Source organism: Somniosus microcephalus, chromosome 23, assembly GCF_052327205.1.
Source record: "Somniosus microcephalus isolate GS21.2 chromosome 23, FLI_Smic_1.0, whole genome shotgun sequence".
Classification (NCBI taxonomy): Eukaryota; Metazoa; Chordata; class Chondrichthyes; order Squaliformes; family Somniosidae; genus Somniosus; species Somniosus microcephalus.
Genome location: NC_141009.1, coordinates 16590098 through 16603375, shown reverse-complemented (window position 1 = coordinate 16603375; position 13278 = coordinate 16590098). Strand labels below are relative to the sequence as shown.

At 41.9% G+C, this 13278-nt stretch overlaps 1 protein-coding gene across 1 annotated transcript in view; it reads right to left on the bottom strand.

The window, feature by feature from the left end:
- Window positions 1–5173: 5173 nt before the first annotated feature.
- The window catches only part of fpgs (folylpolyglutamate synthase), a 65097-nt gene continuing 56992 nt past the window's right edge, over window positions 5174–13278 (bottom strand). The window contains exon 16 of the mRNA XM_085965487.1: window positions 5174–12228. Within this exon, the coding sequence (XP_085821613.1) occupies window positions 11810–12228 (419 nt within the window). The 3' untranslated portion in view covers window positions 5174–11809. The remainder of the gene's footprint in view (window positions 12229–13278) is intronic.

Genomic DNA, 13278 nt, shown 5'->3' with positions numbered 1-13278 from the left:
TTCAAACTAACATGTAACCTTCCCTTCCCCCAGCCTACTAACTCTACATGTGTCACTCACTTTCAAAAAGCACTTCAAATAGTATTAATAGATGATATGTTTAGCACTGTTTAAGGTATGGAATCATCAAAATGGTGCCGTTCAAACCTCTCTTGTTTCCCCAAAAACCATAATGGTTGAGAATCTGTTTGTTTAAAGTTACTGTTCATTATCATCAAGCTACTTGTATATGGCAGAAACAAAGATTTAGCCCAGATGCTAATGAAATATGAGACCTTGCAAGTCAGCATCAGATGTGGAAATATGCAGCAAGTCAATATTAGAGCATTGGGACATCATTCCGGCCAATTAAAAAAAAAAGCTGTCACTACATTGAAAGCAGATGGGTAAACAGAGAACCTATGTTATAAACAGCAGTAAGATAAAGAACTCTTATTTGGACTATATAAAAAAATTAAGTAGAAACATTGAAAATATGATAATGTACCAAAAGGTGTTGTATAAATTCTTGTTTTCCCTTTAGGTAGCCTATTGTGAAACATACTTTACATATAATTTACAGCACAGGCCATTTGGCCCAACTGATCTCTGCTGGCATTTATGCTCCACACAAGCCTCCTCCCAAACCTATCAGCATATCCTTCTAGTCTATTTTCCCTCATGTGCTTCCCCTTAAATGCATCAATGCTATTTGCCTCAACTACTCTTGTGGTAGTGTGATCCACATTCTGACTACTCTTTGGGTAAAGTTTTTCCTGAATTCCCGATTGGATTTATTAGTGACGATCTTATTTTTATGGCCCCTAGTTTTGGTCTCCATAAGTGATAACATCTTCCCTATCAAACCCCTTCATAATTTTAAAGCATCATGTGCTCCAGCACCGCAAGTGAACAAACAGCAGTTGCATGTATCCAGAGCACATCCTGGGAAACTGATAGCTGAGTTTCCCAGATTTTTTTTGTGTATGTTATGAGTGATTTTTTTCTTTTGTTTTAGAATGCTTCTTCTTTACATCAACTTTTATCATTCAAGAAACACCTGATCTTTTTAACTGAATTTGTTTTGCTGGTAACTATTATCTGCATTTTTTTTTTGAAGTGCAAATTATATTTCAACAATTACAAGGACAAAGCAACTTCAGAAAATTCCCTATAATTACACAAACACTCGTTAACATTTGTGTACTTAAAAAAAAAAAAAAAAGTACCTTTGCAAAAAGCCATTTCCTTTTACGCATATTGTTTTGACCAATAATTCTAAAAGGGGATAGCATTAGATTTGTATCTGTGCAAAAGTTGAGGATTTGTGTGCCTTCCTTCCAACAAGAGCCTTCAAGTCAATTTTATTCTGATTTTTTTAATATATCAAAAATATATAGCCTTTTTGGCCCATATGCTTATGTAAATGTGTAAGGGAATAGTAACTGTTATCCCATCCTCAAACATTTTTATTAAAATACTTCTAATTTAAGTAGTAACTTGATATCAACAATGTGTGAGTATATTGAAGTATGTACTTTTTAACCGTAGCATATGTTGACCTACAGAATTTTCAGTTGCCAGAATATTCATTGAAATTATAATAGTAGTAGCTGAAAGATCCTAAATATTCTGTTTATATAAACTTTTTATAGAAGCACTAATTCTATTTCTGTATGTATTTTCTGAAGATTTAATGTCTTCGAAGAAGACAGAGACAATTATTGACCTGTATCAGTCTTGTATAAGAGATATGTATATTATTACTCTGCCAGTATTATAAAGTTTATTGTTAACTGTTCCTGTTCTAGGAACATGAATAGCTCAATCATATAGACTAAAAAATCTTATTAAATCATGTAAAACATTATTAAAATGTTGAAAAGTAGAACTGAATGGAAAGGTTTGCTGAGGACTAAATACTGTAATCTCATTTACGTGCACCAGAAAATCAACCTAGGATTCAGACCTGAGCAAGTTTGTCATGTTTTAAATGTGTAAGTTGCTGAATTGTGGATAATGGGAACTCAATGGTTGAAATGAACCTAGAACAAAACAATGCTTTAAAATGTATTAATTTAATATTTGAAATTAATACTTTAAGAAACAAGGTGTGGCAGGTGGAATAAGTAGTTGGTTATAAAACAAAATAAATATGGGCTATTCAAGTGATGTTTTTGTGCCTACTTTTTCTCATAATTATGTTCAAAATGTTATTTCAAGTTGTGTAGGGAGATGAAGAGCCTGTGCTTGTGTCACTTAATAACTGATCACAAAGATAAAGAGCTGGGTTACATGCCCAGCAATGTGCAATGCTGGGAGAAAACCAAATACCCATTTTAGAAAAAGATACTCTACCCCAAAACACTGAACATATGTAATAACCACACCTTGCCATTATGAATGTATTATAAAACCACACTTAAAACACAATGTATAATGGAGGTGCAGCAAAACCAGCAGATGTTCTTTTGTTTATAACTTTCTCCCATGTGCACAATCCTGTGCTGTGGTGTACTGTAGCATTTGTAGTACTGTCACAAATATTTTATTCAAATAAACTTCAAGACTATACAGAGAATCCTTTTTTGGAGGGGTGGCAGATGAGAGTAACGTTACAAGTTATCTGTATCATGCTTTGTCATGCTCATTAACAAGTATATTTGCAAAATGTCAATTACAATTTTTTGCCGTTTCCAAAGTAAGTCCTCAGGATCTATGGTGTTTGAAATAAGGACGATGGAACCATCTAGCCTGGCACCATTAATGAACAGGTTCAATGGTACTCTATAACATCAGTTTTGGAGGACAAAATGCTCAAGTGCTGCAAGAACTCCTCAGTAAGATTATATTTTAGTCAACTCTTAACTTTTACTTGATAGAATATGATTTTCATATTCTAAAAAACTTATTGGAGCACGTGCTAATGTTTAACCAATAGCCATATAAAATTGAATACCAATTAACACTACATGCAGAGCTGACATGTATAGGCAGTAACTGGAGGCCAGGCACTCCCACTGCGCCCCCCACCCCCACCTCAGGAAGAAAGGGAAACAAAAATGGGAGTCAGTGAAAGTTGTCTCCAGATTCCCATTATACACCATGGCTATCAGCTTCACAGTGGAACTGGCTAAGCTCTGGGAGCACTGCACCTGTTCCCAGGACTTTGCACATACACCAACGAGAGGGGTTGGGTGAAGCGAGAAAGAAAACTGATATCAAATAGAGCATCTTGAACAGTACAATGACTACTATTGTTATTCTACTGTTCAATGATCTCAAATGAAAAAATTACACTTTAAAAAAAAAAAAAGTAAGTTCATAACGAGCCTGCTAACTGCCGAAAAGAGCAGCTAACCGATCTGTGGCTGTGTGTTACTGCTTATGTACAGTCAATTTCTCAGCTAGCTTGTGCTACAAAGGTTAGAACCCATAGGCTCACCATCATTCTAATAATATATAATCCTGGGAGTAACTTTCAAAATCATCATAAATTTATTGGAACAAATGAAGAGTCACATACCTAACTTCTCAAGTTTTACATTGTATACTGTTTCATTGGTTGTGACTTTAGCATCTTACCTCAGGGGTCAACTGGTCACCATTATATGTTTGAAAAGTCATGTGAAGGATATGGCAATTTTATTCAGAGAATGATGTGGCAGCAGGAAACATTGTACAGCAAAATATGCAAGTTATTAGGGATTCCCAGTATGTATTCAATTACTCACAACTTGCTTTATACAGAGGCCATCTTGCACCTAATGGTCTACAGGTAATAAACTAATACATAGCATGTCACAAACACAAGACTGAACCTTGTCAGCTGTCACATGTGGTTCATGTTATCTCTGGCCTGTGTTCCAGTTTACAATGTTATATAACTTAGTGTAAATTTCCCTTTTCTCCTGTAATGGTGACAGATTGTCAGTGGCCCAGGATTTATGGCAAAAATTAAGCACAGATCTCAGGTTTGTGGGGGCGGAGGGGCGAGAGAGACAATTGCTGAGACACAGTGTAGCACGCACAGCCAGTTGAAGATTAACAAAATTAAAAAATTTCTTTGATCAATTGCTTTGTAATCAAATTTTAATGAACCTCCTTAACAAAGCTGAATACCAGAATTTGATGGCATTCCCAAAGCCCAGCAGTGTGGAGGTGCTAATAAAGAAAGCTATGCAAGATATATTTCCATCATTAGCATAGCACAGCATCTGTCATCACTTCTGCAGGAGAATCCAGGATGTGGGAGTGTAATAGGGAGCCTGCCAAACAGTTCCCCAGAAAATTTATCGACAGTGGAGGAAATGAACACTGAAGCCAGCTGTGCTTACAGGGCACCATGACCGCCCAGCATTTCACCAAATGCCTGTGAATTTTTCACAAAAGACCAGCAAGCCCTCCTGGAGAAGCTGGAAGACAGCAGGGACAGATTCCTGCATATGCCAGGCAGGAAGCCACCCAGGAGTATAAACCTTGCCACCTAGAGGGAGGTGGTCCTGGCAGTCATCTTATGGTATGCTGCCTTATTTTCCCTACCTTCACACACTGTTGTTGCTCCTCCATAAGGATGGCATAGAGAGGTATACCCAGAGGAATGCCATACATTCTCCAGAGTTGTTCAGAGTATGTGGGGGGGGCCTTGGGTTAGGATGGAGGGATGGGTCCAAACTAGCACTATGGGGGGATAGGAGTCAAGTGCAAGTCTTAGAGAGCAAAACTGAAAAAAGTCTTATGAAACTAGCAATCAGCATGCAAAAGTTTGGGGGCTCTTCAAAGCTCTCAAACTCTTCACTTCGGCCTGAATGAGGTGACTGTGGTAGCAGCTGTGCCTGTTTTATATGGATATAAACTTTCCCAGTGCACTAATGACAAATGTAGGAAGTTACCAGGCACAGAGCCATCAGGTGAGTGGCACAGCTATGCAAATGAGAACCCCATGGGCATTGGGCAAGCAGATCGCCACAGTTGCCAAAATGATGGTGGAAACTCGTATCTAGCACATTACGCCACTTAGGCGCTGTTAAATGGGAGCTTTTGCAATTTTTTAAACTGTAAAAATGGTGTCAAACGGTGCAAGTGCTGAAGATAGCAAGGGAACCCAGAGCCATGGCAGGTGATTCATTTTAGGGTATTAAACAAACATGAGCACTTCAACTCATAGTATGTACTGATTTGCATCAAACCAACATGAAAAAGGTCAGTTCTTTAATGCATGTTTCACATCAAATAGTGCAGTAAAACACAACTATAATAATTTACAGCCAAATCACCAAAACTTTGCAGTACATTGATTAGAATTACTTTCTCAATCACCATTTACAGTTTGAAATCATTCAAACCAGTTACATTAGAAGGCATCATTTCAAGTTATCACTGATGATACACTAAACTTGTTGACTCATGATCAACTTTCAGTAGAAACTTGAATTACTTACATAAAGTAAAAATGCAAAAATAAATTAATGACTTTTTAAAAAACTCAGCAGAAATTAATTTTCTGAATAAATTCTTGATGTTACTGCTCTAAATTCAAAATTAAAGAAATGCACTTAAGAAATTGGAAGGAAATAATGTGGACAATCCTGCCTGTGAGATCCTGGCCAAGGCCTGAAGGACATAGTCTGGGCCTGTGACAGGTGGCGAGAGAACCAACACAAGGGGAAAAACCTACTTGACCTCGTCCTCACCAATCTACCTGTCGCAGATGCATCTGTCCATGACAGTATTGGTAGCAGTGACCACTGCTCAGTCATTGTGGACACGAAGTCCCGTCTTCACATTGAAGACACCCTCCATCGAGTTGTGTGGCACTACCACTGTGCTAAATGGGATAGATTCACAACAGATCTCGCAGCTCAAAACTGGGCATCCATGAGACGCTGTGGGCCATCAGCAGCAGTAGCAGAATTGTATTCCACCACAATCTGTAACCTCATGGCCCGGCATATCCCTCACTACCATTACCATCAAGCCAGGGGACCAACCCTGGGTCAAGAAGTAGTGTAGAAAGAGCATGCCAGGAGCAGTACCAGGCGTACCTAAAAATGAGGTGCCAGCCTGAGGAAGCTGCAACACCGGTGGACTACATGATTGCTAAAAAGCAGCAGCATGCGATAGACAGGGTTAAGCGATCCCAGTCAACGGATCTACAGTCCTGCCACATCCAGTCGTGAATGGTGGTGGACCATTAAACAACTAACGGGAGGAGGAGGCTCCATATATCCCCATCCTCAACGATGGTGGAGCCCAGCATGCGAGTGCAAAATACAAGGCTGAAGCATTTGCAACCATCCTCAGCCAGAAGTGCCAAGTGGATGATCCATATCGGCCTACTCCTGAGGTCCCCACCATCACAGAAGGCAGTCTTCAGCCAGTTCGAATCACTCCACGTGATATCAAGAAATGGCTGAGCGCACTGGATACAGCAAAGGCTATGGGTCCCGGCTATCGTGCTGAAGACTTCTGCTCCAGAACTAGCCACGCTTCTAGCCAAGCTGTTCCAGTATAGCTACAACACTAGCATCTATCCGACAATGTGGAAAACTGCCCAGGTATGTCCTGTCCACAAAAAGGGCAAATCCAATCCAGCCAATTACCACTCCAACAGTCTACTCTCAATCACCAGCAAAGTGATGAAAGGGGTCATCGACAGTGCTATTAAGCGGCACATACCAATAACCTGCTCACTGATGCCCAGTTTGGGTTCTGCCAAGACCACTCTGCTTCCGACCTCATTACAGCCTTGGTCCAAACATGGACAAAGGAGCTGAATTCCAGAGGTGAGGTGAGAGTACCTGCCCTCGACATCAAGGCAGCATTTGACCGAGTCTGGCATCAAGGAGCCGTAGTAAAACTGAAGTCAATGGGAATTGAGGGGAAAACTCTCCACTGGCTGGAGCCATACCTAGCACAAAGGAAGATGGTTGTGGTGGTTGAAGGTCAATCATCACAGCCCCAGGACATCGCTGCAGGAGTTTCTCAGGGCAGTGTCCTAGGCCCAACCATCTTCAGCTGCTTCATCAATGACCTTCCCTCCAACATAAGGTCAGAAATGGGGATGTTCGCTGATGACTGCAGTGTTCAGCGCCATTCACAACTCCTCAGATAATAAAGCAGTCCATGCCCGCATGCAAGAAGCCCTAGACGACGTTCAGGCTTGGGCTGATAAGTGGTAGGTAACATTCGCATCACACAAGTGCCAGGCAATGACTATCTCCAACAAGCGAGAGTCTAACCACCACCCCTTGACATTCAACGGCATTACCATCGCCGAATCCCCTACCATCAACATCCTGGGGGTCACCATTGACCAGAAACTTAACTGGACCAGCCACATAAATACTGTGGCAACACGAGCAGGTCAGAGGCTTGGCATTCTGCAGCGAGTGCTGCACCTCACTCCCCAAAGACTTTCCACCATCTACAAGGCACAAGTCAGGAGTGTGATGGAATACTCTCCACTTGCCTGGATGAGTGCAGCTCCAACACTCAAGAAGTTCAACACCATCCAGGGAAAAGCAGCCCGCTTGATCGGCACCCCATCCACCACCTTAAACATTCACTCCCTCCACCACTGGCGTACCGTAGCTACAGTGTGTACCATCTACAAGACGCACTGCAGCAACTTGCCCAGGCTTCTTTGGCAGCACCTCCCAAACCCGCAACCTCTTCCACCTAGAAAGACAAGGGCAGCAGGCGCATGGGAACACCACCAGCTCCAAATTCCCCACCAAGTCACACACCATCCTGACTTGGAAATATATCGCTGATCCTTCATCATCGCTGGGTCAAAATCCTGGAACTCCCTACCTAACAGCACTGTGGGAGTACCTTAACCACACAGACTGCAGCGGTTCAAGATGGCTCACCACCACCTTCTCGAGGGCAGTTAGGGTTGGGCAATAAATGCTGGTCTTGCCCACGACGCCCACATCCCAGAAACAAATTTTTAAAAATCCTTAGAGGAAAACTATCGTTCTTAACTGACATTTAATACTCCTTAAAAAGGAAACAATATCACTTTAAATAACTCCTTCCTCCCCACCACCATCCTCTATTCTTGCATGCTAATCATTCAAACTGCTCCTCAGAGACACCCAGAGAGTTGAAATTTTGTATGAACTCTCTTTAGTAGCATATCACTAACAGAATTTCATGAGGTCACTGAAAACATCATCTCAAAATCCGTCTCTAAAATCAGCAATTTTAAAGCTTAAAAACAACAAAGCAAAGAAACAACCAGGTGTGCAAATTTAGGGCAGTGCAGCGGTTTGGATAATCGGAGATCCCCTTTTGGTCTCCATTAACATTGTTGATTAATTATTTTCCATGGCAATTAACAATTACAGCAAGTTGTGAGATGGTCACAGTCTAAAATCAAGGCAATAGACCGTTAAATCCACATACGTACAGCTTCATACAAATTATTAAAGCAACCGTTTATTATGCATTCTTGCATATAAAAATGCAGCTGGGATTCCACGTCCATTTTCGGATTGTAAATAGTTCACGTTACATGCGAGAAAAAAATTCTGGCGCTTTTTTCAATTAAAAATTTGTTCATGTATAATCTACACTTATCACAGGTTTAATTTTCCATGTAATGGGTGCATGTTATATGGAAAAATTATAGTAGTCCAGCTTGTAATTATTCCATCAGATTTGACACTAGAAGCAAGAACACGGGGGATCAACTAAATCACACAATAATCTGCTTTTAACAGTTTAAGACCTAACATTGAATTCATCAGATCATTCACAGCAGTTCTAGATCTATTTAAGTACAGTATACAGTGATGTGCTGTTTTTTCCTCTTTACAGTTAGGAGTTTGAAATCTGATCTTAAATAGTTTCCTGTTCCTTTTGAGCAGTCGTTACTTAGAATTGCTAAAGCTGCTCGTCTTTAGAAGGAAGGAACATCTCATCAGCAGCCAGTGACAACCATAAGTTTTTTTTCTGTCTACTAATATGGTTACAGCATCCGTAACAGCCACTTATTATGGCGACCAGAACATGAACTTTAACTGCGTGGTTTTTTCTCTTGGATTTATAGACCATCCTGTTCATGGTACTATTCTTAATCGTTAGGATGTCTTGGAGCCCCGTCTCAAGGTTGTTTTATAGCTGGCTGCTAAGATTATGAACAGCGGACTCTGCCAGAGTCTCCTATTTTTGCCTCTTTCTTTGTGGGGAAGCACATAGGCCTACACTTGGTGAATCCTCAGTGGCACTGCGAAGATTATGAACACACTGCACTGTAAGGAATCGGAGTTCGCATCCTGTTACTGTGATCGGAGGAAAAACTACAACAGTTTCTACTGTGTCAATAACTGGGGTATTCTGAATCAGAGGAGCTGTAAAAATGTAAACACAACAAAATCAAAAGCATCATCAACAGGCAATACAATAGCCAAAAAAATTAGAGCTTGCCACTTTGTCGGCATACAGTCTTGCAGCGCCCAAGTCACAATGTTGCCTTGCAGCCTGCTCGATCTCAAGAGGTCTGGGGCTAAGCACAATTTCACAAAGAAAAAAGTGTCTTTAAGTACATGCAAACTTATGCCCTGCATATAAGCACTAAAAAATACTGCAATGGGTTTTTTTTTTTTAATTTAATTTTTTTTTAAAAACAGATCATGCTGCTTGCAACATTACTATAGTGAAAGATCCAGTTGGTAATTCACTTCAGACCTCCAGTAGTGTTGCTCTGTACCGAGTCACTCGGTGGTGCACAAGAGCAACCCCACGGTGACTCACCGTCTGATTTCCCCTTTCACACCGTTGCCGAGTTCTCTTCTCCCCCTCTGCCTGTGGCACTGCTGAAATTGGAAATACGCCATGCAGCAGAATCACTAATACAGACCAGTGTCCCACCACTCTGACATAGCATGTTGGGCACACATGACCACTCTTTGATGCAACATACTGGGAATATGACCACGCTACGGTGAGATATTTATTTCCACCCAATTGTCTTGGGCTTTTAATCTGTTTTTTTGCCTCTCCCAGGAGATCATATGGATCCAGGTGGGTAGGGCGTGCCTTTATCATGATACATAAGGCGTCTATAACTATATGGGACAGGCTGGATGGACCAGTTGGTCTTTACCTGTTGATCATTTTTGTACGGCACAGGGCAGATGACCACTCTACAAATACATTGGGCTGGGAACCTCTTGGAGTTAGTCCTCTTAGCTCAAGAATGGATAGGTTGGCACTGGAAGAAATTTTTAAAAATGTATAATACCATCCTTTCTACAGGTTAGTCTGATAAAATCTACATGGATAAAAGGACTGATTTGTTTTCACATTAGAAATGCATTGACCTAACTGACCCTGCCTGAGTCATTATTTGTGGTGACGGGGGAGGATTGTGCAATTCCATGTGTCCTGCCCGCAGGCATTGTCCTAGCTGGCTGGCCATCCTCCTAACCTAGTTCCACGGACCCTTACTGGTGAAATCCCCAAGACCACCATTGATGCAGCTTGTTCCCAGAGATGACAACCAGACCATGGGGCGTTGTGGATTCCTGCCCACCCAGTTATGTGCACCGAGCTCATTCAGCCAAGCTCTGCCTCACATGGAAGATGCTATCTGGCTGTCACTTTTAACGATTACTCCCCTGCCCTAGATTTCTGCTTTACAACTCACAAATATAGTTGGTAATATTTCTTCACAAATTGTACTGGGTAGCTGTTTCACTGATTGTGATTTTTTTTTAATTTTTATAAAATCGCTGTTCTTTTTTTAATGCCTTTTTCTTTTGGATACCTTCAAAATAAAATAAAATCTGAAAAAGAGAGTCCATCAGAACAGCCACAAAGTGCAATGAAGTGTCCAACTCTCCCTCGTATTGACTTACGGTTGGTGATGCATCACCAGAACTGATAAGAACATAATAGGAGGAGTAGGCCATACAGCCCCTCGAGCCTGCTCCGCCATTCAATCAGATCACGGCTGATGATCGACCTCAACTCCACTTTCCCGCCCGATCTCCATATCCCTTGATTGCCCTAGAGTCCAAAAATCTAGCGATCTCTGTCTTGAATATACTCAACGACTGAGCCTCCACAGCCCTCTGGGGCAGAGAATTTCAAAGATTCACCACCCTCTGAGTGAAGAAATTCCTCCTCATCTCAGTCTTAAATGGCCGACCCCTTATCCTGAGACTGTAACCCCCTGGTTCTAGACTCTCCAGCCAGGGGAAGCAGCCTCTCAGCATCTACCCTGTCAATCCCCCTCAAAATCTTATATGTTTCAAATGAGATCACCCCTCATTCTTCTAAACTCCAGAGAGTATAGGCCCAATCTATGATGCATTTCCCAGAAGGAAAGGAAGAAAGAAAATCAGAGGTCAAGTGATCCCGTGCAACTACTCTCAGCCGACTTCAGAACAGCAGCGGCAAAGAGAGTGTACCACTCTACCAGACCGCACCCAGCTTACTTTCCAGTTTGTTTTTAACACCCATAAAAAATTAAGACTTTTTAAAAAAAATAATTCATGTGCAAAAATTTAAACAATACTCTATTAGTTCACTTCACACGTAAAACATGCCAGAAAAATCTATCTTCTGGCATTCATTCCCATGACTCGCATCTACCTTCTGGTGAAATGAAAAGCAAGATTTCACTTGACCCCTCCAATGCCGTCACTTCTGCCTTTGCGTTGACGCTTTTACATAAAAGGTACTTAGTGTTTGAACACAGTCGAGTACAACAGATACTGTCCCAAACCTAGAAAATGTCTCCTGTGCCCCCACCCCACTCCTTATAGGGGCACACAGCAAGGTCTGACAAAAAAAGAGCATAGGTTTTGCACAGCTTTTACTGAGACAAGGACTGGTCAAGCAGTTTCAGGCACCCGCCCACAAGATGGAGGCTACCCGTGATCAGGATCTGTATGGTGGAAGCTTCCTTCAGTGCTGTAGCCCCCGCCAGATGTGGATTGGCCAATGAAGGCTGGAGATCAGGGTCGCGTCCTTGTGTTATCCACTGCAGGCCATTGTTGATGCAGGGGAAGACGCGCGCACGAGTGGTCATCTGCTCACACTCCGGTTTGTGTAACAGTAGCATTTTCCCATCCAAATCACCCTTCTTAACCAGTGTGGTGGAGCTCTCCAGAGTACCACCTGGAAGGCTCCATAAATTGTCACGCTTCACCTCCGTTAGTTGACACCAGGCACGGTGGTTGTCAAGGCAACGGCTCAGAATGTTCTCCAATGAGACTGTGTAATTTTTCTGATCTGAAAAAAAGTTAAATTCACGTCTCAAATCTAGATGAACACATTATTTCCTCTTGCAAATCTTTGGCGCTCATCTATACGAAGGATGCTAGTGTTAGGGAATAAGGCACAGTGCCAGCATCGAATACTCCTCGTGTAACAGGTCAGATGCAGAGCGCTGCAGGATTCCGCAAGCAGCAATGAGATGAATGACTACTGGGGGGGGGGGGGGGGGGAGTTCCTGCTCTTTAAATGGGGTCATAGGAACTTTACCATCCACCCGAGGCATTTGAGATTCAGTTTAATGTCTCCTCCAAAATTGGCACCTCCAACAGTGTAACACTATTTCAGTACTAATCTGGTATCGACCTAGAAAACATGTTCAAATCGAGCAGAATCTGAGCCCACAACCTGCTGAGCCGAGAGTTGAGTGCTACCAACTGAGCCAAACTGATATTTTTAAATCCCGGTGTGAGGGTACAACCTAAGTTACCCAAGCCAATGAGATTTGATCTTGTTCAACCTCTTAGCATCTCAAAAAAAACCCCACAGAATTAGAGCTCGTGACCTTCCCTTGCTAATCTTTACGATACTTGAGTCAGTAATAAAATGACTTGCGCCAGTATTACCAACGCCAGTAGAGAACAAGAGGATCCTTAGTGGGGCCCAGACTGAAAAAGTTTGAAAACCACTTCTCTGCATTGTCCCAGTCCCAACATTGTGCTTCAACACTAACCGCAGAACAGCACCCCATACGGCACCAGTTAAACACTTTCTTAATTCCCCACACCGATGCCTTCGGAGTGAGATTGCAAATTTTCATAGTATTTACAGCACAGAAACAGGCCATTCGGCCCAACAGGTTCATGCCGGTGTTTATGCTCCACACGAGCCTCCTCCCACTCTTCATCTAACCCCTTCAACAGATCCTTCTATTCCTTTCGCCCTCGTGTGTTTAGCTAGCTTCCCCTTAAATATATCTATGCTTTTATACTTCTATTACTAATCCTGAATCTTACAACCCCTGGTTACTGACTCACCAGACAGTGAAAATCTTTCACGGTTTAATAT